Raw genomic sequence first — 25,746 nt, 5'->3', positions numbered from 1 at the left:
TACTAAATGTAAATGCTTTAAAAACTCATCTATGAGTCTGTAGGTTGAAATCACTTTCTAAGGCAGTGTCCTTCATTTGAGGGCTCAGAGCTGCATACCCATATTCATTTACTTTCAAATCAATTACCATGACAGAACAAGAGAATTATAAACAAGAGCGAACACTCACTCAGATGCTTCCAAAAAGAAGTAACCCATGCAATTTCCCCTCACATTTCATTGGCTGAAGCAAGTAAACATAGCATTCAAGAGATGCAGATACTCAAAAGGGAAAAGTATTCAAGAAAAGATCCTGAATACTCAAATGGGGAAAAAACCAGAATACTAAGAAAAACCCAGAATGTTAGTGAGAAACCTTGGTAACTACTATCTATGGGGTCTAACATTGTATTACTGTAACTAGTGGCTGAAGCCATAGACTATTATAGGTGCGCATTCTGGAGGGGGTTGCTGGTGAGGATAGATAGCCTGAGGGAAAATGCTGAAAAGGATCACATTTGGGGATGGAGCAAAGGATACAAAAACGTAAGGGACTGCCAAAGGAGGTACAGTTCATTTTAGTCTTTGGAATTCAGGGGTTTTTGAATCTTCAGCATTTGGAGTTAGCAGATTTCGGTCCCCAACGGCTGATCTTTCAGAAGGCTCTTGCAGGCCTGTGAAGGTGGAGGCCTCCAGCAGCGAACCTAAGAGAGGAAAAGTTCAGAGGCTTCACAATTAGCCGGGAGGCTAAAACTTGTTTTTGGTTTTGCTGAAGTTACAGCCTGGCAGAGAAGGCAAAGGCCCGGAGCTGGGAGCCTCACCGAGCTGCATGAGTGTGGCTGTTTGTCATGTTATTCAGCTGCTGCAGCTGCTGTAATGAGTGTGGCTTGTCTGGTGCTGTCCTGGAGCACCCTGGCAGGATGTCTCCTGTGGTGTCTTCTGTTGTCTTCATGAGTTGCAACCTGTCCAAGGGTCTGGTTGCTGCATGCTCCCGGTCCGCAGAGGGAGGAAGATGCCATTTTGTACACATGTACTATTGTTTGGGAGGAGTTCTGAATCTTCAGTGGCGGGAAGACGCCATCTTTTTAGGGCTGAAAAACACTGGACACTGCTTCAGGTGAGGTAAACAGCCATTTTTGTCCTCAGTAACTCTTCGTTTATCCCTGGTTTGTTAAATAAATCTCATTGTTGCAGTTCTCTGAGCCTGAGTTGTCATGCAATTGTGCACGTGAGTGAAGAATTCAGACAGTGACCAGTAGACTATTTGGGCAGTGCCCTTAGCCAATTTAGTTCCCCTGCTGCCCTGTGACATTATGAGTCAATTTACAACATTTTTGGAAACTGCTTTTTTTCTGTGGTCACTCTATGCCCCATGTATTTGAGATGTCCTTAAGTAGATTTGTTTAAATTTCTGCTTTGTATGCCAAGGAATTTAGAGATATAATCAGTTTTTCAGATTAAATTTAAACTTTGATTTCATCTACTCACAAATTATTAGCTCCAACCCCATTGGTAGCTCAGGTTTAGAGTTTCAATATTTCACCAATTTTTCTCCTTGAAATTTTATTTATTTATTTATTGCATTGTAAAAGGATAGGTTTATTAGGAGAAAGAAAGAAAAAGAGAGGCATCTGCATAGTCACATTCAGGCAGGAGAGAGCCCTAGAAATTTTAGATTACATGAAATATATGGCAATGTCAGTCTCCACTTTGCATATTTGCTATGCCTATTAAAATTCAGCCTGTCATGTTTAAAACTTAAATTCTATATGAGTCTGTGTGAAGTTTCCTCAAAAAAATGATCCAGTGATTGCACTCCTAGAAGCCTACCCAAAGAACACAAAAACAATAATTCAAAAGGAAACCTTCACTCCTGTGTTTATTATAGCACTGTTTGCAATAGCTAAGATATAAAAACAATCCAAATACCCAAAACAAATGGATCAAGAAGATGAACATAGATACACAGTGGAATACTACTCAGCTATCAAAAAAGATAAATTCATCCCATTTTCAGCAACATAGATGGAACTGGAAGGGATTAGGCTATGAGAATTAAGTTTAGAAGGAAAAAGATAAATATTGTATGACCTCACTTATATATAAAATATAGAGAGTTCAAACAAAGTTTCAGGAAAAAAGACAAAAGCTTGCAAGCTGACCACATATCTGAGGCATAATGCTGGGAATGGGGAAAAAGAGAGGTAAAAACAGGAGGGGAAGAGCACAAGGCACTATGGTGATGATTCACAAGTGCTATGTTGGTGGGAGAGCTATGGGGACTACACCTGCAAGGAAAAATAAAAAAATGTACAAAAATGAACAATAAGAAAATAAATAAAATTAATAAAAAATAATACATAATTAAAAAGCTAATTTCAGAGAAATCAACCCAATTCGTTTACACTAAATAACTGAAATCAGCAAAGATGAGGAAAATACAAATAGAATACAAACATAAGAAATGAACCTAAAAGTGTTACAACTGAATCAAAAAAGTAATAGCCATATGGATGAGTTGAGGAAGAAAGGACTTGTAAATAATATGTGGATTCAATATTTTTATCATTTACACTAAGGTTAATGACAAAAAGAGGATTTTTTAAAAAAAGTACATAAGCCAGCAGTTTGATTTTCACAGGATTTGGTGTAATATGCACTTATTTTCCCTTCCAGTTAATGGTTCCATAGACATTTCTGCCTAAATTTAGAACATAGGTTTGATGTAGAGCTGAGGCTAGAAAATTAGCTCCGCAGTTACTTCCCTCCCACTGCAGGGTGTGCCCTCTGCCAGTTCTTTCTGCTTTGCTTCTGAATTAATATCCCTGATATTGCTAAGTCTTTTCTATGACCTATGCAAGATCTCACTCTCCTCTCCCCTCTCCCCTCCCCTTCCTTTCCTCTTCCCTCCCTCTTGCCTCTCTTTCCGACTCCTCTTGCATCTTAGTTTTGTGTCACCTTTAAATTTAAAATCTAACACAGCACCTGGCTCTTAGTTGGTACTCAAACACATTTGTTGTAAAAAACATAAAAATGGCAGTGTCCATTCTTTCAGAGAGAAACTCAGAAATTGGAGAATATCCCTGTGAGCACTAACCAGTCTTCAAAAATTGTCTCAGTACTTTCGGTCAGGGAAGGAGATAAGTTGCTATAAACAATAAAAAGCAAATCTTTCCAGAGGCAGGGGAAACTCATAGCCACTGTATCATTACTCTGCATTTAACAAGCTTTAATTGAAAATTTTCTTTATTTATCTTTTTAAATATGAAAATGATTAAGTGATATTTATGGTATTAAATGAATATCCTCTTTATTTACTTGATATTTCCTGATTATTCAAAAATTTATTACAACTTGGGCCTCCTTGGTGGCGCAGGTAGTTGAGCACAGCTCTGTGAAGCTGTTTGCAGCCTCTGCTGCACAGGTTCAGTCCAGGCCTGCTGGGGGAAGATACCCAAATGGCCTGGCAGACCTCTTCTGTCTTGCCCACTGCTCCCCTCAGCAGTGTAATTCACTCAGTCTGCCTGTTCTAGTCCCCTCTCTGTCTCTGGTGAATCCTCTCACCCCCCACACATCTTGCTTGTACCCCGGTTCTTGTATGCATAAATTAATCTTTAAAAAATTATTACAACTTAGTTTGCATTATATTTAATCTGCCTTATTGGCAGAAATGTAATTTCTATGTACTTATTTGATTGTCAGTCTTCTCTAAAACACTGTAATTATCAGGGCCTCCTCAGTGGCACAGTGGGTTGAGCACCACGCTGTGAAGCTGCCCACAGCCTCTGCAGCGCGGGTTCAATTCCCAGCTAGCCAGGGAGAAACCCACATGGCGCGGCAGACCTCTCCTGCCTTGCCCACTACTCCTCTCAGCAGTGTCTTCGGTTTGTCCGCCTGTTCTGCTCCCTGCTTTGTCTCTGGTAAATTCTCTCATCCTCCCGCACTTCTTACCTGTACCCCAGTTCGTGAATAAATAAATAAATAATCTTTTAAAAAAACACTAATTATCAAAGATAGGGACATGTCAATTTTTGGACTCTGTTTCCCTCTCATTTCTCAGGGCTCAGCAAATATTTGACAACTGAATAATAAATAACTATGACCAATCTCAGGTTATGGACCATTTTAATGAGGGCAGCCATCAGTTCTGTTCCTGTACATGTGTGCCTTTCATCCCAATAACAAATGGAATCTACTTCCCCTCAGTTGAATTTGGGCTGCCCGGGTGATTTGCCTTTTCCAACAAAAAACAGCACAAGTGAAGTTCTGGGATTCCAATCAAGGCTTTAAAAAGATTGCAATTCCGTTCTTTTTCCTTGGGGTTCTACTAACTGGATGTAAGATAATCAAGGCTAGAGTACTAAGTGGTTAAAAATAAATGGAGAGAAGGTCTATCTATCGAAGGGGAGGTCATCTAGGATGATCTGGCTCTGCCAAGCTTTCAGCTAAATTCATATGCATGAGAATCTCAAACAAGACCAGCAGGGGGACACCCAGCTGAACCCCAGCCAACACAAAAAAATGAAGAAATAATAAAATGTTTCTGTTTAGACCACCAAAATTGGGGATGGTTTGTTTTATTATAATAAAAAATTGAGACACTTAATAAACAGTAACTAGGTATGCCACTAAAAGGGACAACAGAGGAGGAGAGTTAAGACACTTATTTTAAGATTACATTGCAATTTTTTTAAGTTTATTTTTAGATGAAGTACTTCTGTTTTTTCTTACATTGCTAATTTTTGACAGTATTTCTCTGTTGAGGTGTAGTCACTGTAGTTCTTCCACCACCATAGCACCCATAATCCGTTACAATTTTATGGGGAAAACTCTAGAAAATGGAATGATTATCTTTAAAATGATATCACCTAAAACTTTATAAATATATTGAAGAAATTTTGAAAATTTTGAAAACTGCTTCTAAAACTCAAATGTAGTGAAGACATCTCTTCTTAAGTTAAAAAGTGTGAGTAGTTACATGCCATTTGTGGCAATGTGGATGGAGATGGAAAGGATTACACTAAACAAATAGGAGGAAAAGATAACTATCTGATGGTTTCACATATATGTGGAATATAAAAAACAAACAACATATCAGGAAAAATATAAGACAAAATGTGCAAGCTGACCATTTATCTGAGGCATACAGTAGGGGAGGGGAAGAGGGAAGATTCAAATAGAGAAGTTGAGAGCACAAGGGACTGTGGTGATCGATCATGGGTGCTATGGTGGTGGGAGAATTACAGGGACTACACCAGAGGGGGGTAATCACATACTGTACAAAAATGAACAACAATGTAAGAAAATAAATGACTTTTTTTTTAAAAAAAAGGATGAGTATTTTTAATTTTGACTTTGCCATTCGGCTTTTGAAAAGATTAACTGAATTTGAGGTGAGTTTTGTTATATGTACACTACCTTTCAGGTTTATACAGTGGAACATCTTAGGAAATAAAGGAATATAACCTATAGAATTCTGGCTGAAGAAATATTCCAAGGGCTTTCTTTTCATATTCAAATGAATTCAGTTCTCTAGCAATGTGTCTTAAACCTGGCATTTTAAAATATAACAAATGGTGCCACTCCAGGACTGACGTCTAACAAAGGTTTCAGCAGTAATTACTATGAAGATTGAAATTTTTTATGCTTTTGGCATTTTATAAATTCTGACTATAAGCTTCAGAAAAAATGAAACTAATTCTAAATTAGCTTATCTGGACACACAAAATGACATATTTCATATTGTCAGAATAATTTGTTATGAATGTCCCAATAAGGGCAATAAAGTCACCTCTCAATTCAAGAGAACTGTCTAAAAGGTGTACCAGGTTATTGAAACCATAAAATATATAGAAGGAAATATAGGCAAAACACTACATGACATGCACCTCAAAGACATCTTTACAGACACATCACCCAAAGCAGTGATAGTGAAGGCAAAGATCAACAGCTGGGACAACATAAATTAAAGAGTTTCTGCACAACAAAAGAGACAATAACAAAAACAAAGAGAAACCTCACCAACCGGGAGAACATTTTTGCACACAACACTAATGATAAAGGACTGCTCATAAAAATCTACAAAGAGCTGATGAGACTCAACAAAAACAAAGAAAATAATCCAGTCAAAAAATGGGCAGAAGAGCTAAAAAAAACTTCTCCAAAGAGGAAATGCAAATGGCCAACAGGCATATGAAAAAATGTTCAACATCACTTGTAATCAGGGAAATGCAGATCAAAATTACAATGAGATACCATCTTACACCAGTGAGAATGGCATATATTAAAAAAACTAGCAACAACAAATATTGGCGAGGTTGTAGAAAAAAAGGAACTCTCCTGCACTACTGGTGGGAGTGCAAACTGGTCCAACCACTATGGAGAGCAGTGTGGAGATTCCTCAACCTACTAAGATAGAGCTTCCATATGATTCAGCAATTCCACTCCTAGGTATTTACCCAAATGACACAAAAACATTAATTCCAAAGAGCACCTGCACCCCTACGTTTATAGCAGCACTATTTACAATAGCTAAGCTATGGAAACAACCCAAATGCCAAAAATAGATGACTGGATCAAGAAGCTGTGGTACATATATACAATACAATATTACTCAGCAATCAAAAAAGATAAACACATGCAATTTGGAGCCAGAAGGGATCATGCTCAGCGAAATAAGTCAGAAAGAAAAAGAAAAATACCGGATGGTCTCACTCATAGCAGGAATTTAGAAAACCTAAATAAGGGACCAGGAAAAAGACTAATTAATACAAAGTGAAAATCAAAAATCAACAAGCAACTATAAACCAGAGACACACTACGTGGGGGGGGGAGGATTAGGGTCAAAACAAGGGAGGGGTGGAAATTGTATAACCAAGATGAAAATGCATACATTGTGCAAAAATGAAAAATGATGTAAGAATTATATAAAATATTTAAAAAATAAAATAAAAATTTAATTTAAAAAAAAAGGCATACCGGTTGTAAGGATGAGAACCTCACCAAGGATCATGCTGAAAATTAAGGTGTGGTTCAGCTTTCTCTGCTGTATTTCTGCTGTTTCTAAAACACCAGAAAATGAAGCATCTTTAAAGTTAACATTCTTTCTTTGATCTCACAGAAGTACAGTTATCTTCTGTATCATTTCTGTTGATAACTACTTAACCAGGAAATGAAAAAAGCAGAGAAAATGGGGCTGCTCCTCATTGTGGAGCATATGTTAATGATATCCCTGCTTTCTGTGTCAGCTTTTTGCACTAAACTGCTTTCTAATCTTAAAATAACTCTTCCAGTGTAGCTTTTCTGATATTATTCTCTCATTAAATCACCACATGTTAATTGCATACTGCTGATGAAAGAAATCTATTGCTATTCTATTTCCTTTTTGTCTAGTAAAGTCCACATTAAGAGAAAGTGGTTATTAAGTAAATAGCAAATAAGTTGAATGCTGTAATCAATGTCTTCATCTGCATACCCTGTAGAAGGGAAGAACTGAGACTGTAAAGATAGTTTTAAATGAACTCAAGATAAATGTAGAAATGTTTTAGTATCAAGAAAATATTACATAAATAAAATTCTGATGTCTCTTAAGTGATGGGTTTCAAAATGTGGACAATTTTTTATTACTGTGGAAAATTTAGGTTACTAGCCCAATAGAATCTTGACACTGTTCTGCTGGTTTCAGTAGTAGATACGTAAGCTATATCTACATAAAATTAACTAGAATAATGAAGGATTATACAAATTATTTCTCCATTTATCCTTATGCTCAAATGAGTCTAAGCTCATGTAAGGAATTTTAGCTGGCCTTAATTATTAACTGATAATCTGGCAGTTATATAATGCCTGTCCACAATCATGCTCACACACAGTAATTCTTGAAGCTCAAACTCAATTAAACGAAATAATTATACTTCCTTCCAAATAATGACATAAGTAATCTCTATCATTAAAGTAAAACTATATTCAGTAGATAGATGCAAACCTGAAAGTTAAATCACTATACTTGAGCATCAAGAGTCTTTAAGCAAAATCAGAACTAAAGATGACTATTGAAGTTCCCTGATATAAGAAATTTAAGAAAATATCAATAGTACTTTTCACTAAACAGTCCCGTTTCTCATCACATGTACAAGTCTTAGAATCACAGAATATATTTAGCATCATTTGGAAAACTATGAGATAGGACCAAGAAGAAACTGCATGAAGAAGACTGTATGAACATAAGCTGAGTTTGTTATACACAGAATATAGGTCAGAAGAGGGGTCATGGGTTTCTCTTTGCCAGATGACAACTTTGAAAAAGACTGATTCAGATCACAAATGCAGGGACTTCCATACAAAGACTGTGAAATTTTCAGAGCAAATTGTTGAGAAATTGATTTTACATGATTCCAGAGCCAGAGCCAAACTGCCTAAGGATATCTGGGTGCTGAAACTATTTTTCCTCCAATGACAATGAGAACTTAATGATACTGAATTTGACTAAAGAACCAAAAAAATCTGGATGCCTGTATGAATTTTCCATCAAGGCCACAGACTAGTGCTTTCTGTCAATCATAGTTATATATGTCCCAATTATTGGAAACGTTTTGACACCTTATAAAATTAAGATCCACACATTGGGGCCTCCCCGGTGGCGCAGCAGTTGAGCGCTGGGTTGCGAAGCTGCCCGCAGTCTCTGTAGCACCAGTTCGATCCCCAGCTGCTCCCCAGCTGCTCCCCAGCCACCGGAGGAGGGTCCCACATGGTGCGTTTCTGACTGTACCCAGTGCTTGTATAAATAAATAAATAAATCTAAAAAAAAAAAAAGATCCACACATCTGTCAAGAACTTACTTTTTACAGACAGTATTATCAGCAGACAAAGCCCTATAGAAATATTTGGGCCCTCAAGTTGCTGCTCTGAGATAGTGTAATGGCAGGATGGCACAAAGCTGGTTCTCTCTGATCCAAGCAGATGGGTAGAGTCCTGGAGCTCTTGTTGCCTTTTTCAGATGTTTATTTAGCTTTTACATGCAGCAACCAGGTACAAAGCAGGTATGGGTGCCAGGGGGCTGGGATGCCTCCCAGCCCAGGGGGATTCTTCCCTCTTTACTGGGCTTTCTCCAGTGCTCTCTCTCTCTTCTCTCTCCTGTTCTCTCTTCTGCCTCTCTCCCTCTCTGCCTCTGCTTCTCTTGGCAAATATATCAATACTACAGCCATGGCCCACATAAGTAAACAATACAACTGAATACAACAATGTTACAAAATACAGGTGCCATCATGCATGCAATCCCAATGATGGGAGGACAGAAAAGCCTGAAAATCATTTACCCTACAGACAGGTTCTTTTCTTGCTTTGAGTAGCTGCCTGGTTTCCAATAATATATATTAAATAAATCAAGAAGTTCATTTATATGCACTTGATGTGCTGGGGTTCTTACAACAATCCTTGGGTGGGCCTTAAGAATTTTTACCTTTTGTAAGATAGAAATATGTTCAAGTTTGGTATTCAGAATTGTAGGGAATTAAAATTGTTCAAATATATTTTTTTTAAGATTTATTTATTTATTTATATAAGCACTTGGTACAGTCAAAAGTGCGGGAGGGTGAGAGAATTCACCAGAGCCAGAGCAGGGAACAGAACAGGCAGACTGTCGAAGTACACTGCTGAGGGGAGCAGTGGGTGGCAGGAGAGGTCTGCGAGCCATGTGGAACCCTCGCTGGTGGCCGGGGATGGAACCGGCACTGCAGAGGCTGTGGGCAGCTTCGCAGCCCAGCACTCAACTGCTCTGCCACCAGGGAAGGCCCAAAATTGTTCAAATATTAAAAATAAAGACTAAAGTCTGGCATGACTAATACATTCAATATCATTAAAGTGAGAGCTGTAGGTTTTAGGGAGAATGGTCCAGGCATGGCAGTAAGGAGCAGGTCCACCTCAGTCTTCTAAGTTCTGGGTTGAAATAGCTGCCATTAAGAAACAGTACTCATTATGCACACTGTAGAAGGGTGTCTAGTCAAATACTGGCAAATAAAGCTGCATTTCACTATACTAGCAGTGTCAGAACACTGGCAGGATAGAAGTTGCTTAACCACTTATGGATATTATCAATTTGCCTCTTCTGAGTTCTTTAAGGGGGGCTCATCAATTACAAACAGGAGTCATTTATTGAAAGCTCAAGTGAAGAAGTTTATTAAAAGGATAAACCTTGAAGTCACTGGGAAATTCAGAAAAATGAGCAAAAGCAGAGATGGGCGCCACAGGAACAAAAAACCAATTCATCCTTCAGAGGCACCTGTGCTCCCTCTCTCTCCACATCTCCCCACACAATGCACTGCAGGCACCAATAGGAATAACAAGTGGCTTGTAATCCAGCAGGGAAGCCACAGAAACACAAAGAAATTCTTATTATAAATCATATTTTTGACTATCACAGTTCTAATCATAAAGGGTAAAGGCACAAGTTACTCAGTCCATTTGTCAGGAAAGTTCTATTTGGGGAAGTGGTATTTCAACTTGATGAGAAAATACACTATTGAGAAAATGAATAGAATAAAGATTCCAGCAGAGCTTCCAGCCCAGGTGCAATGAACATTCCAATGCAGCCATAATCAACAAGTTTGCTTACTTACAGCTCCTTCCCTTTCAAGATTCATGGCCAGGGCCTCAGCAGTCTTATCTACAAGGTTGGGCAGCCAACAAGTTGGTCTCTTTCCAAGGCCATCCCCAAATGCCTGCATCTTTACCCCCTTGCCTTGCCCGCCTTGTCTGAGGACTTTGCCACAAATGGTTGTGCCTGCTTGTAGGGGCAAGATAGGCACAGGGCAGCTTCTTTATGATTCGGCAGACTGGGGTAAAGGAGGAGTCCTGGAGACTTCAGTGGCTTTTCTCAGGCTTTTATTGAGCTTTAACATGTAGTGTAGCAACCAGGTAGGGACACAGCAGGCAGCAGTGTGTTGAAGGGGATGGGGGGTGGACAGGAGGCCAGGAGGCCTCCAAGTCCCTGGCAAGTCTTCACTCTGGGCTTCCTCTCTCCTGCTTCTGCTTCTCTTGGTGACTATATATCAGTATTCCTCTCATGGCCCACAGAAGTAAATAAGAGTTTGCGACAATATAAAAACTCCAGGTGCCCCATCAGGCATGGCAATCATAATGGTGGGAGGGCAGAAAGTCCTGAAAAACGATGCTATCCTTGTAACAGATATGGACACAGTTGTGTATAAAAGGAACCCTTGGTCTTTAAACGGGTGCTCAGACCTAACGGGGCAATGCACGTCTGGGACCTCATGCATAAGTAATAAAACTTCTGCTGACCTCACCATTCCTGAAGTACTGCTGTTCTTCCTCTGCCTGGATAAAAGGCTAGAATTTATTTCTACAACAAACAGACTTGGCACATTGCCGGGAGACAGAAGAAAGGAGGAGAAGGGAAGGAGAATGGGGAGAGAAAGGGAGAGGGGAGGGGAGAAGGAGGACAGGGAGAGGGCAAGGAAGAGAAAGGGAAAAGGAGGACAATGTGAGGAGAAAGCAGGGAAAGCGGGAAGAGGAAGGGAGGGGTGCGGAGGAGGCCACACAATGAAGTGAGTATGAAGCAGAAGGAAGCTGAAGTCTTGGTAGCCCGGATGCTCAGCATGATACCCGTTGGCACTCGGGCTGGTACCTACAGGATCCTCATGACATGTTAGGATCTTCTCTGTAAAACTTCTTGAACTGGGCCTCCCTGGTGGCGCAGTGGTTGAGGGCCACACTGTGAAGCTGTCTGCAGCCTCTACAGCATCAGTTTGATTTCCAGCCGGCCAGGGAGAAACCCACATGGTAAGCAGCAGACCTCTCCTGTCTGGCCACTGCTCCCCTCAGCAATGTATTTCTTTTTTTTTTTTTTTTTAAAGATTTATTTATTTATTTATACAAGTACTGGGTACAGTCAGAAGCGCGGGAGGGTGAGAGAATCCACCAGAGCCAGAGCGGGGAACAGAGCAAGCAGACTGACGAAATACACTGCTGAGGGGCGGAGCGGGAGTGGCAGGAGAGGTCTGCGTGCCATGTGGGACCCTCCCCAGCAGCCAGGGATCGAACAGGCGCTGCAGAGGCTGCGGCAGCTTCGCAGCCCAGTGCTCAACCGCTACACCACCAGGGGAGGCCCTCAGCAGTGTACTTTGTCAGTCTGCCTGTTCTGTTCCCCCACTCTGTCTCTGGTGAATCCTCTCACCCTCCTGCGCATCTGGCCTGTACCCCGGTTCTTGCATAAATAAATCTTTAAAAAACAAAAACAAAAACTTCTTGAACTGTTTACCTAGGTCCAATTTCTCCTGGAAATGCTATTAAATATTTTCCCCAAGTTTTAGCACCTTCGTAAAACTTTAAGTACCCAAAGTATTACTGTCTCAGGTTTTTGATTATCATCTCTTATCTTATTAAACTGCATTTGGCTTGTTTGTGGCTAACAGAGTAGTACTTGTACTTATTATAATAGTAAATTTTTTTTCATTTTATTATGGAAAAAAATTTTTGGATCATAGATTTGTAGTTACCTTGTGTAGTGCCCGGAAAGGCACAGAGCAGGTTTTCTATGATTCCATATACGGGTAAGGAGAGTCCTAGAGCCCTCAGTGGCTTTCTTAGGCTTTTATTGAACTTTCACATGTAGAGCAGCAATAAGGTACATGGCAGGCAGTGGTGCCGGGGTGCCAGTAGGCCTCAAGGCCCCTGATAAGTCTTCACTCTGGGCTTCTCTGGCATTCTTTACCCCTTCTCTCTCCTGCCTCTCTCCTGCCTCTTCTCCTGCTTCTCTTGGGAGATATCTCAATACTGAGCCATGGCCCACAGAACTAAACAATATAACTTATAACAATGTAACAAAATGCAGGTATCCCACCAGGCAGGGTAATCCTAATGGCAGGAGGGAAGAAAAGCCAACCATTTACCCTACACCTCACTTCCCCTGAGACTTGAATCAGGCCTATCTACCCATGTGATCTGTGGAGTCTGAAGATGTTGTAAGACCTCTCCCCAGCACCCTCTTTTACAGAAGAACCTTGTATTATGGTTCATACAGAATCACAAATGAAATTCGTGGAGGTGGTTTTCAGCACTGCCTTCTAAACATGCAAGTGCTTTTAAATATACACCATAGATCTTTTTTTTGCACTTCTCAACAAATATTTGCGTATATAGTATGGGCAGGCATGGTTCTATATTCTTCAGATATATCAGTGAAATTCATAAATGCTTCTGCTCTTTGGGGCTTATATTCTACATTTTCTCCTACTACACGTTAACAGGGATTGATTTTATAACAACTGTATGGTTCCATCCTAAATCTTTTGTTATCCTTCTGTATCCCCACACCCTTCAGGTGTCAAGGCCCTACCTAGCCTCTGTCTTGAGAGTGCTTACAAATGCCCTGATTCTTTACAAAGTGTGTACATTATCCACACAGGGCAAGTTATACAGGGAGCAGCAAAGTATCCACAGTCACTGCAGCACAAGTTTGATCACTGGCCAGGGAGCCAACCCCTGCAGGGGAACACACAGGAAGCTGGTTCTCATGGGGAAATCTCACAACCCCATGAAGAGGCAAAAGTTTTGTAACTTTTCTTCTAGAACAATTTGTGCTGTTCCCTCTGAAGGCAATGAAATGGCTTTTAGATCTGACTAAGCTACCTCTTAGGTCCCCTGGTGTGGACTAGGACTAGTCTCCATGTGATGGAGCTACTTTTTCCACCCTTCTCCTTGTTTGTCCCTTAACGCTATTCCTCCAGGGTTCTTTTTCTCCTTCCCAATCCCAAATCCATGTAAAAATGTACATGGTCCTCTGTATTCCTATATTCTCTCTATTCTAAATATTATTATCTCATATACTCTGTAAATGCCTTTCCTCAAGATTTACCTCTGATTCTTAAAATATTCTTTTATAAGTTTTGAAATCTTTAAAAAAAAAAGATTTATTTATGCATACAAAAGCTGGGGTGTAGGCCAGACGTGGGTGTGTGTGAGAGAGGATTCACCAGAGACAGAGTGGGGAACAGAACAGGCAGATTGACTGAAATACACTGCTGAGGGGAGCAGAGGGTGAGTCAGGACAGGTCTGCTGTGCCATGTGGTCAGCAACCTGGCCAGGGATCAAACTTGTGCTGCAGAAGCTGTGGATAGCTTCATAGTGCTGACACTTAATCCCTACACTTAATCCCTTGCACTAGCAGGGAGGCCCAAGCTTTAAAATATCTTTTTTTTTTTTTTTTAAAGATTTGTTTATTTATACAAGCACTGGGTATAGTCAGAAGCGCGGGAGAGTGAAAGAATCCACCAGAGCCAGAGCGGGGAGCAGAACAGGCAGACTGATGAAATACACTGCTGAGGGGTGCAGTGGGCATGGCAGGAGAGGTCTGCTGCGCCATGTGGGACCCTCGCCAGTGGCCGGGGATCGAATCAGCACTGCAGAGGCTGCGGGCAGCTTTGCAGCCCAGCACTCAACCATTGCGCCACCAGGGGAGGCCCTTTAAAATATATTAAACTTTGACTCTTTTTATTCTCTCCATACTAACCATATAGGCAATGTGCTGCCTCTGACTGATTCAGGGAAAAGCAACTTTCAGGTATAGAAATCATAATAATGAATATTTCTTATTATAATATTATGGCTTGTACTTATTTGAAACAATATATTAAATCCATAAATCTTTGAGGATATTACCATTTATAAATCCTTTAATAAGTTACCTTTAATGGTACCTTTATTTCCTGCCTTCTGAAATCAAATGCAAGTCTCATCTTCAATACAATCTACTCAATGAAATATTTCCCATTCCCAGCAGATGTGCACATGTATCATGAAAGTTTTATTATACTCTCATGTGTAGGAGTCACTGGAGTCTTGATAAAACTCCCTTTTCCATCCTTGAGCACTGTTACCCAAAGCTTCTCCTGAGATCCTGTTACAAATACACAATCTCAGTCCTCATCCAACATTTCCTAATCAGAATCTGCATTTTAGGTCCTCTGGAGCTTCATAGTCACAATGAAGAGGAAGAAGCTCTGCTGTGTAGCACTGCTGGTGAGGGTTCAGAAGTGCAGTTATCTTATGAATCCCCTTTCCTCCCTGCCGCAATTCCCATAGCCTTGCCACCACTCTAGAAAATAAATCATCCTCTTTATTTCTGCCTATTTCAGATGACCATATTCCCTGATCACTTCTCAAAAGCTGGTCTCTAATCCCCTTAGCTCTTTCCCTTCCTTAAGCCCTGACACTTCTATTGTACCCTCAGGAATTCCTGGTTAGTTTTCAGTAAATCTCTAGCATTTTTATTCTTTTTTTTTAAAATTAATTTATTTATTTATACAAGAACCAGGGTACAGACCAGATGCACAGGAGGGTGAGAGGTTCACCAGAAACAGTGGGGAACAGAACAGGCAGACTGATGAAATACACTGCTGAGGGGAGCAGCGGGTCAGACAGGAGAGGTCTGAAGCACCATGTGGGACCTTCGCAGGCCAGCCGGGATCGAACTGGCTTTGCAGAGACTGCGGATAGCTTCACATTGAGGCGCTCAACAGCCTGCGCCATTAAGGGAGGTCCTCCAACATTTTCTTATCTCAGAATATATCCCTCACCCTGCTATTCCAACACTGTTGAGCCTGTAACCCTGTCAATGGAGATCTCTTTCCTTCTCCCAGCCCACTCTAACACCAGGACTAGAGACAAAGTGGGATTCTCCTTGTTTCTCAGTGCATAGTAATGAATATTTCTTATCTCTTACCTGCGTGCATCTTCTCATAACTCCACTCCCCAGTTTTTAAACCCTTATCATTGGTTAGTACTACCCCCACTACTTTTTTACCAGCCTTCATCCACAAACTCTTGAATCATTCCTCCTTCACAACTCATTCCTGAAACTTTCATTTCTGGCTTGCTGTCATTTTCTCCACCCCTCTAATTCTTGGTGATCTTAATATCCACAAAGATCTTTTTAATACATTGTCTTCCCAGTTTCTTCACTACCTCACCAACAAAGACCTGGATTTTCACACTACCTTCGTTACTGATGCCATGGTCCTCCCCATATTAAAACTGGTCATTACCAATAACCAAAACTCTTCCATAATCTGAATTCTACTTTTCAACCAAAAACACCTCTTTTTAAATTTTATTCCCTTTAGTACCTCAATTTCAACCAACTTGCAGCCCAACGCTGATCACCCAATCATTTCTAACATGTACCCTCAGTGCACTTACCTATTTTTCCTTCATTTCCTCACTGGAAAAACTTCCAATTCTGTGCCCATAAATTCTTTCATTAGCATAAATTAACACTTTCTACTGCTTGGGCCGTAGATATCGCCTCATCTCACCATCTGTCCTGGACCACTCCTATCACTATCAAGACATAGTTATTTTTTCATTTTAAAAGTAAACTTTCTCTTAGATCCAATACACTTTTCAACTACCTTTTCTAGAAACCTCTAAATTTGTCAATAATCTCGTCTCATATTGATAGCCCCTCATTGTCTTTGATCTCACTGCAGTCAAGATTTTCCCAGACATTCTACCCATATCAAAATCACACTCTCTGCATTGGTAAATCTGCCCAGTCTCAATCCTCACCTACAAGACACTCAGTGGCACTGGATGCAGTGGGGCACTTACTGCTTCATTACTTTCTTCACTTGGGTTCCATTCATCTCAATCCCAGACTATCCTCCTACCTCAGACTCCTCAGATTTCCCAACACTGCAGCTCTCAGGATTCGGTCATTACACTGTTCTCTTGATAGACTCAGTTTTAATGCTATATTCCCATATCAAAGCTTCTAAAACGCCTCTACCCTGATGATGTCAAATTTCCATTTCTAGCCTGAGCATCTTCAGGAAACACCAGACTGATGTGTCCAACTACCTACTCAACATCTCCATATGCCTATGCAATAGGCATCTCAACTAACAGCCAAAAACAAACTCCAGATTATTCCCTCAAAACCCACTATAATATAATCATTTGCATTTTATTAACCACAGCTTCACTAGATCTGTATTTTTCTGAGTGATTTTTCAGAATTTCTAATTGCTCACAAAGAACAAATATTTTTATGTAAATTTGATCCTTAGGCCCTTTGGAGTTGAAGTACAAAATTGGATAAATTTTCTTTTAAGTTGCCAGACCATGACTTTCAGTTAGAATTCCTTATAGAGACAGGAAAGTTTGCATTTATCTGAAACTCAAAAACAGAAAAAGAAAATAAATTGTTTATGCTTTCATATATACAATGCACAACTTAAAAACAAGAGAAAATTCAGGACAGCTAAAAGCTTTATGTGGGAGAAAAGAGGAAAATACAATTGTTGCTGCAGGGAGTATTTCTGATTTGATTCCGTTTCTTAAACTAGGTAGGGAGCACATGAGTGCTTTATTATTTTATCAACTGTTCAATCGCATGGTATACAATTTTTCAATATAAGATTGACATCAATTTAAAAATAATCCCTATTTATTGGATAATTACTTTCCACCACCCACTGTGAAATGTACTTGATAAAAGAAATGGAGTACTTCCAGGCACTTTAGGTATAATATTCACAATCACCTAATTTTAAACTTGGGGAATTGAGATGCACACAATGATTTATCCAACCACCACTCTAGTGAGTGGTGAAGCCACCAGCATTATGACCTATTGGCTTCCAATTCTAACCTACCCAGTTTCCCACAACCCATTTTTTTTGCCTCTTTTTCTAGTGTTCTTAATTCATGAAACACTAGTAAGAATTTCAAATCATTGAAAAATTATGAGTCAATCAATATCAGTAATAGATAAATAACAAGGTAAACACATATACTTAAATGCAGGAGGGCTCTGACTCATAGAATTTTGAGGGCCAAGCACAGTGTGACAGGAATACTGGAGAGTCCTCATTTGTAAAAGGATAGATTTGAAGGTCTGCTATGCCTCCTAAAAGTAACATAAATTTCCCATCTGAGGTTAGGTAGTTAACATTCAGAGCCTATAAAGTCTCTGCAGTGTAGATATGTTATTACTAAATGATAATATAGTGGGAAATAATAATATGTAATAAATATTGGTTAGTCAACACTTCTTTAAATACAGTGTATAAATACTAGACACAGACAACCCATTCATATACTTACTCTTAATGTGCCTTTTTTCCATCAAAGGTCCTGTGGTGTAAAACATGGTCTTTGTCATTAAAACTTGAAATTTTCTGTGAAAGGGTAAGCTTGTTATTTATAAGGTGTATCTTGGACCAGTTATTGAGGTGACTCTTCGTAGGACCCTGATAGCTCAGGATGGGGGTGATGACAAGTAAAACCAATCATATGATTAAAAATTCCTCAGGAGGGGGCCTCCCCAGTAGCTCAGGGGTTTGAGCGCTGGGTTGCGAAGCTGCTCGCAGCCTTTGCAACACCAGTTCGATCCCCGGCTGCTCCCCGGCCACTGGCGGGTCCCACATGGCGCGCAGACCTCTCCTGCCACCCACTGCTCCCCTCAACAGTGTACTTCAGTCCTTCTGCCTGCTCTGCTCCCCCCTCTGGCTCTGGTGAATTCTTTCACCCTCCCGCGCTTCTGACTGTACCCAGTGCTTGTATAAATAAATAAATCTTTAAAAAAAAAAAAAATTCTTCAGGAGAGGCAGAGGGGCAAGAGATTAGACTCAATCAACAGTGGCCAGTAATTTAATGCCCACATAACACCTCAATAAAACCCCCTAAATCATGGGCCCAGGAGCTTCCATGTTAGTAAACACGTTAGGGAGTTCACTCACACTTTGCCCTATAACATCTCTTTCACTTGACTGTTTGAGCTATAGCTATTATAATGAAACTGATTAAGTAGACATTTTCCTGAGCTGTGAGTCAGTCCAGTATTATCTGTTCTTGGGAGTGGGGGGTGTGGGAAACCCCAAATTTACAATCATTTGTGGGGATACTGAGGAAAACCCACTAGCGGTTGACAAGTGGGGCAGTTTAGTGGGGCAGTTTTGTGGCGCTAAGAACTGTGGGCTGTGGAACCACAACTGAACTGAATTGCTGGAAACTACAGTGTTGGAGAATTTGTGTCAGAAGGTATCACAGACCCAGTGAATGCTCTTGAACTGGAGGCCAGTTTTGGTGGGGTACAGACATTTTCAGGTAAGTGAGAGTCCTCTCTGATTAAGGGAGAGCTCAGAAAAGCAAATCTGAAAGATACCATAGAAATCTCATTTCTTCAGGAACTAAACATGTTAAGTGCAGCTTGAGACAGCTACTTTGAAGTTTGATAAAATGGATAATCCTGAATTTTGTAGTGCCTGAAGTGTATATAATCGATATAATCCTTTCTACCTCAGAATGACTATTAATATAATTGCTACTAGTATGACCCTTAGCACTACCTTTATATAGCAATAACTTTCATACTTCATGCTTAAGACACGTGCAAATAGTTATTTTACTATTTTGCCCATTCCTAGCAAAGGTGTTAGCAGCATAGGAAATTAGTTTATAGAACTCAAGTAAAATTTGCCCCAGCCCTTTTATAAATTTGGGAATATACATGAAAAATCCTTTAAACATGGCAAACTAGAGATGAGACAATCACAAGATAATCACAACTGCAGCTATCCCACCTGGAAGATCAGCTAAATACAATTCTAGTGAACCCTGCCTCTGAGGAAATGAAAGAATCCGAAAAAATAAGAATACTGAAATACCAGTGCTCCGGCATTGTGCCTGCTTCATTCACACATACTTTCTGATCTAAGGCAATTCAACACTGAAAACTGGGCACTGATATCTTCATTCTGAAAATGAGACTGTGGTTCAAGTAGGTTCAATCAACCACCCATGGTCACATTATGTAACATGATAGTCCCATTTGTACAACTGCTGCTCTTCCCTGGAGAAAAATCGCCTTCATTACTAATTGTTATGGCAAAAGCCCTGACATTTCACTTGACTTTGCCCTTTTTTTTTTTTTAAAGATTTATTAATTTTTACAAGCACTGGGTACAGTCAGAAGTGCGGGAGGGTAGGAGAATTCACCAGAGCCAGAGCGGAGAGCAGAGCAGGCAGAAGGACCGAAGTACACTGCTGAGGGGAGCAGCGGGCGGCAGGAGAGGTCTGCACACCATGTGGGACCCTCCTCCGGTGGCCGGGGAGCAGCTGGGGATCGAACCGGTGCTGCAGAGGCTGCGGGCAGCTTCGCAACCCAGCGCTCAACTGCTGCGCCTCTGGGGAGGCCCAACTTTTTTTTATTTTAATGGGGAATAGACTGTCTTATTTTTATGTAACATTTAGGGGAAAGAAGATGACATATTTTACTTCACTTTTTTTTTTTTCACTTCACATTTAATCAGTGAATTCTTTACAAAGCAAGAACCCCAATGTTCATTACTGTGATTAATCAGTTTATCTGAAGAGGGTTTCTTATTTCAATGTTTTAACCATGATTTTCAAAATCCTATTTCAAGTAGCATCTGAACTTCTACAGAAATTTAAAACTACCAGCTCACATGGTTTATGGACTGTTTCTTCTTCCATTAAAGGAAAGTGTTTGGCTGAGAGAGGGGCACTCAGTGCAGTATTTCACAATGCCCATTAATTTCTCCTATAAACCAAAATTCAAAGGAAGGAAAGGAAAGAGGGAGGGGGGAAGAAAGGTCAGGAAGGGTTATCTGAAAAAGCTGTGATGAAAAAGAGAAGTTTGTTTTTTTGAAATACTTTTAATTTAGAAATAGAAAACATCTTGGAAGAAATAAAATGAAAAACACAAAATATATAGGCAAACTTTTACTCCATGAGCTTCTCAAATTCGCCAATTATTCACCAATTCCCAAGATGAAAAACACTCTTCTGGAACAGCATTCAGCCACCACTATATAACAGAGAAAAATGGTCAATTTTGAGTATATGTAAAATTTTTTTAAAATTACTTCAACTGCAATATACTATAATTTTATGGATCCAAAACCAGTTATTTGAGAACCATCTTCAATACTATCAGCAAGAAAACATAAAACAAGGAACTGAACTTTAAAATTTTGGAACAGAAAAGGTACTTAGAGATGATGCAGAGGAACAGGCCTATCTTAAAACTCAGAATACACATTTGGGAAGTATGCTTAGCAGTCTAGCAAAATGGTTTCTGAAGAACACAAATCCTATGAATTAACAGGATGGTTAGTTGAGGAGCATTTCAATTTGATGTACAATCAGATGAAAACAATCAGTTGATGTACAATAGTTGTCAACCACTATGTCTAACCATAATTCAAAACAAATGGTTTAATCATTTATAAAAAAATCAACTTTTCTACAGAAAAAGAGAAGCTTTAAATGTATAATCATTGAAATTGTATACTCAGATGTACACTTTAGTACTGTGGCATTAAGGAAAAAGAATTTCCATTACTAGCTGAAGTTTATAAATATTCCTGAATTTTACAAAAATTCCTGAAGTTTATAAATATGCCGTATAAATACTTTAACACTATGTATTTTAAGTGTTTGTTATTCACCTGTATTGCTGTAACTAAAATACCCACAACAGTATGATCCTTGATATTATTATAGTGATGTAACTGTATAGAAGTTTTAGCATAATATAATACAAGCTAATAAAAGAAATGCCAGCAATGATGTCACTTGCATTATCGCAATGATTTAAACAGAGATTTGTGTTTTTAAGGAGGAAAAGACTTCTTTCAGTTTTACTGGCATACCAAGAAAAGAATAGATCTTGACAGCTTTTCTCACAAAACATTTGACCTCATATCACTGTAAAAAATATTTACAGATAAATTTTTAATTCTTGAAATGTCAAAACCATTGTGTTACTTTAAAGTTTTCAGAGTAACTGAATTCCAAAAAGTTGAAACAGTTGAACAACTTTCAAGTCGCGGACTCATTTTGGGTTTGCTTTGGAAAGTAGATAGTACAAATCTTAATACTGATTTCAAAAACTTCTGGGAAAAATTCATTCCAGAGGAAGTGTACTTGAGAGTGCCTTTTCATAAACAACTAAAACAACTTAGATAATGAATAAAGGATGTTCCAAAACAAAACTATGTAACTGTTACATAGGTTAAAAATTCAAAAAGTCCTCCATTAGGGATTGAGCAAAAAGGAGTTTAATAATGATAATGTCCCACACTTAGGCTAATTTACAAGCTGTATCAATTAAATCTTTCTCACAATAGAATTGGAAGCAAGTGCACTACACTTCGCTTATGAACAGACACAACCATACAGACTCCCAACTCTTCTGCTTATTAACCAGGCAACTGTAGCAGACACTGAGACTAAGTTTCCTGATTCTACTCAGTTTTCTCTCCACCATTCCAAGAGTCTACACTTTGCTTTTTCACAAGAAATGTAATAGTCATTCTGAACAGAGAACTGTTGGTCCCTTCCAGATCTAACTTTGTACGATTCTAAAAATATCCCTTTGTGGCACTCATGCTTAATTACGATTATCTCCTTAAGCAATCTATCTCACTCAATAACTTGTTATTTAAAACAACTTCCACCAGTTATCTGTGGTAAAATACCAAGTATTTAAGAGATCTATAGCTACAAAGCATTTCTAAGGAATTGCTTAAAATCTCATCATCCTAAAATAATTGTATTACTATCTCTACATGGCAGATAAGGCTCAAAGATTAAATGAACAGCAACTCATACTCTCTTTACACTAAACTACACTGCCTAAAACTAACTGTTTAAACTGCTCATTGCCATATGTAGCCCAATTAACTCCCAGTGAATCTAAAAATCAAAATCAAGTAGGAAAGAAGGAATCCCAGTATTTTGCAGTCATTTTTTTTCCTTCTAACATATCTAAAGATTGTAATACACACACAATCATTGTGTGTATTACATTCCAATTCATGACTCATTATAATAGCAACAACTTCCATATACAGTAGTCCCCCCCTTACAGGCATAAGAATGGAAGTACATTCCAAGACAGCAGGTATCCTGAAACCTAGGACAGCACCAAATCCTACATATATGTGTGGTGTGTTAATATGTGTGTGTATTTATGTACATAAATATAAAATGAAGGTTTATGATTAAGTGTGATTCATAAATTAGGCATAGTAAGAGATTAACAACAACCAATAATAAAATAGAATAATTATGACAACATAGTATAATGAAAGTTATATCTGTATCTCTCTCAAAATGTCTAATAAGTAGGTAATATTCTAATAGTAAAATATCTAATAGTAGGTAATATTCTCCGACTACAATCCATCAAGGATAACTGGAACTGGTAGATAAAAAGGGAATACTCTACGTGCTTACCCAAATATTTTTAGGGTTTTATATGTCTTAATGTTAACAACAACCCAACCAAGAATTATTACACTTTTGGAGTAAACTTGAGCTTAGAGAAGTTAAATAAATTGCTCAAGGGTGTGACAGTTATTAAGTATCAAGAAAGAGTATTTGACCTAAGCGATCTGGTTCCAAGTTGGAACTCCAGCACCACAGACTTTCAGATGAGGAGCATCTCCTCTGTACCTTAAACATCAGCAAGTCAATAAACTGCATGAAAAGAATTTGTAATCATTGGCTCTGTGATCAAATACTTCCTTTATCATATACTGAGTGCCTTTAACTAACTTCCTTATCCCCTTAAAATTTTATTTATTAAGCAAAATAGTGACTGTCTTAGAGTTGCTATGAGATTATACAAGATAGAAAATCACCTGGAATTATCAGACTCAATCAATAAATATCAATTGATTCCATTACCATAAAAATCAAGAGATATTACTAGTTTTTAACAAAACAGCAGTTTTTCAATTCAAATGGCTTCAATTTTTGGTCCATCCTAGATATTGCTTATTTCACAGTTTACTTACACAATGATGTTATTAATAGGGATATGGATCAATTTCACAAAAAAGCCAATGAATCCCATTATAGCAAATCCTATTGCTGTTGCCATGGCAATCTTCTGGAATTCTAAATGAAAAACACAAAATTTACATTATTTTTTACATTACCACAAGTATGGGGAAAAACTAGCAGTCAATACATACATACATATCTCCTAATAGTAGATATATGATTTAATAAAACAAAATGGCACTATTAATAAGTTGACAGATTTTTAAATGTCCACATTTTATTGATATTTAAGATATAAAATGCATGCTCAAGCCAGTGAATCCATCAATAAGCAGCAAAACAGTTTATCTTTTTAGCAAAAAGCACAATAACAAAAAATGAAACATGAATAGAAGAAATGCAGTAAGTCTTAAATCTGTTACCTTTAGTAAATATATTGATTATAAAAGCACATATTGTTTTATAAAAAATAGGTCTATAACCTTTGATATTTTATGATAACAAAAAATCAGGCCTGAAAATCTAACTGGATTGAGCACAATTTTATATAAAAGTTTCAGACTTTGGCAATGTTTCCACTTAACATTATTTCCTCAAGGATGGTCTTCCTGCCCTCTTCACTTAGCGTTCCCATTACGTGCTCCCAAACCTTCTATTTCTCTTCCACAATACTTAACGTAAGTATTTGGCAGTAATTAAGAGTTGCAATTGCCATTATTTGTTCATGAATGCCTTCCCTAAAAGGTTCTAAGTGCAGTAAGAGAAAGGACTCCTCTATATAATGTCTATATTATGTATTATGCTATATGTAAAAAGTAATCTATTATTTTATATTCTATAATAATTTCCCAGTTCCTAACTCAACAGTAAAAAAATCAGTAACATACTGGTGTATCTTTTAACACATAAATCATGATAAAAAACAAATTAAACATCCTAGGTTGACAAAAACTGTACTGTTGGTTTCATGTTCAAGTTTTGTTGGGGTGGGCTGACAGAGCAGGGAGGACTCCAAAAGATTTTCTAGAGTAAACATATGAAAAATACTAAAAGCTCTGACTAAAGTCATTAAATATGTAAACATAATATGAAAAATAAGACTGTAAAAAATCTTACATTTGAAAATATATAAATCAGAAAAAAATTTAGTGCACACATTATCGTGACAATAAAAAATAAAATAAATCAACAAAAATGTTGATGAAAGTAATGCAAGTTATTAAACCCGAAGACAATAATCAAATGCAAAAATCTAAATTTTATCTTGCTTTAAAAATATTACCTTTTCTATCAGGCTTGGTACATCTTTTAACTAGTCGAATTGAGTCCTTCACAAACTGCCGACTTGGCTCAACAAACTGCATTACCTGGTCCATGATGCTTCTTTAAAAAACTAAAAGGAAAAACAGAATCAATGCTCACTGGTGTTATCTATCAATATTTATCATAAAGCGAGAAACTGTTCATTTACATCAAAATGTAAAAGAGACAGCCGTGAATCTAGCCTAACATGAGGCAATTATATTGTATTACAGAAAACCAAAAAATGCGACCTCAAGCCTAAACCCCAAGTAAAGCATCAAATCAAAGGCACACTGTCACTGACAAAGGGAGCAATATTGATATGGGGCAAACCTTTAGACTTGGACATGCCTTTTGAGGACTGAAGTTGTATATGATATACAGGTTCCTTTGAGGAATCTGACTCAAGGGAAATATCTCACCTTAAACAGCTTTTGAGAACCACTGGCACCAGAGTTAATGGGACATGTTTACTACCTGTACTTTATTATACCTCCAGAATTTAGAACAGTGGGCCAGATACACAAATGCACAACAAACTTCTTGGGGAGGAGTTGGGGGGAGGGGGAGAAGCACACCAAAACACAGGAAGTCAGGGGAGGGGAGCGAACACTCTGTTGTGATCGCTGCAT

At 38.6% G+C, this 25,746-nt stretch overlaps 1 protein-coding gene across 1 annotated transcript; it reads right to left on the bottom strand.

Annotated features, from left to right (window-relative positions):
• Positions 1-23,647: 23,647 nt before the first annotated feature.
• SEC61G (SEC61 translocon subunit gamma) lies at positions 23,648-25,188 on the bottom strand (the record flags this gene model as incomplete). The annotated part of the gene is made up of 2 exons (XM_084247886.1): positions 23,648-23,926; positions 25,095-25,188. 2 exons carry the CDS (start codon positions 25,186-25,188, stop codon positions 23,820-23,822), a joined length of 201 nt encoding a protein of 66 aa, XP_084104012.1. The 3' UTR covers positions 23,648-23,819.
• Positions 25,189-25,746: the final 558 nt, after the last annotated feature.

Source organism: Talpa europaea (genome assembly GCF_964194135.1).
Source record: "Talpa europaea genome assembly, chromosome: 11".
Taxonomy (NCBI): Eukaryota; Metazoa; Chordata; class Mammalia; order Eulipotyphla; family Talpidae; genus Talpa; species Talpa europaea.
Note: the sequence above shows the minus strand (reverse complement) of the source record. Positions and strands in the feature narration are given on the sequence as shown.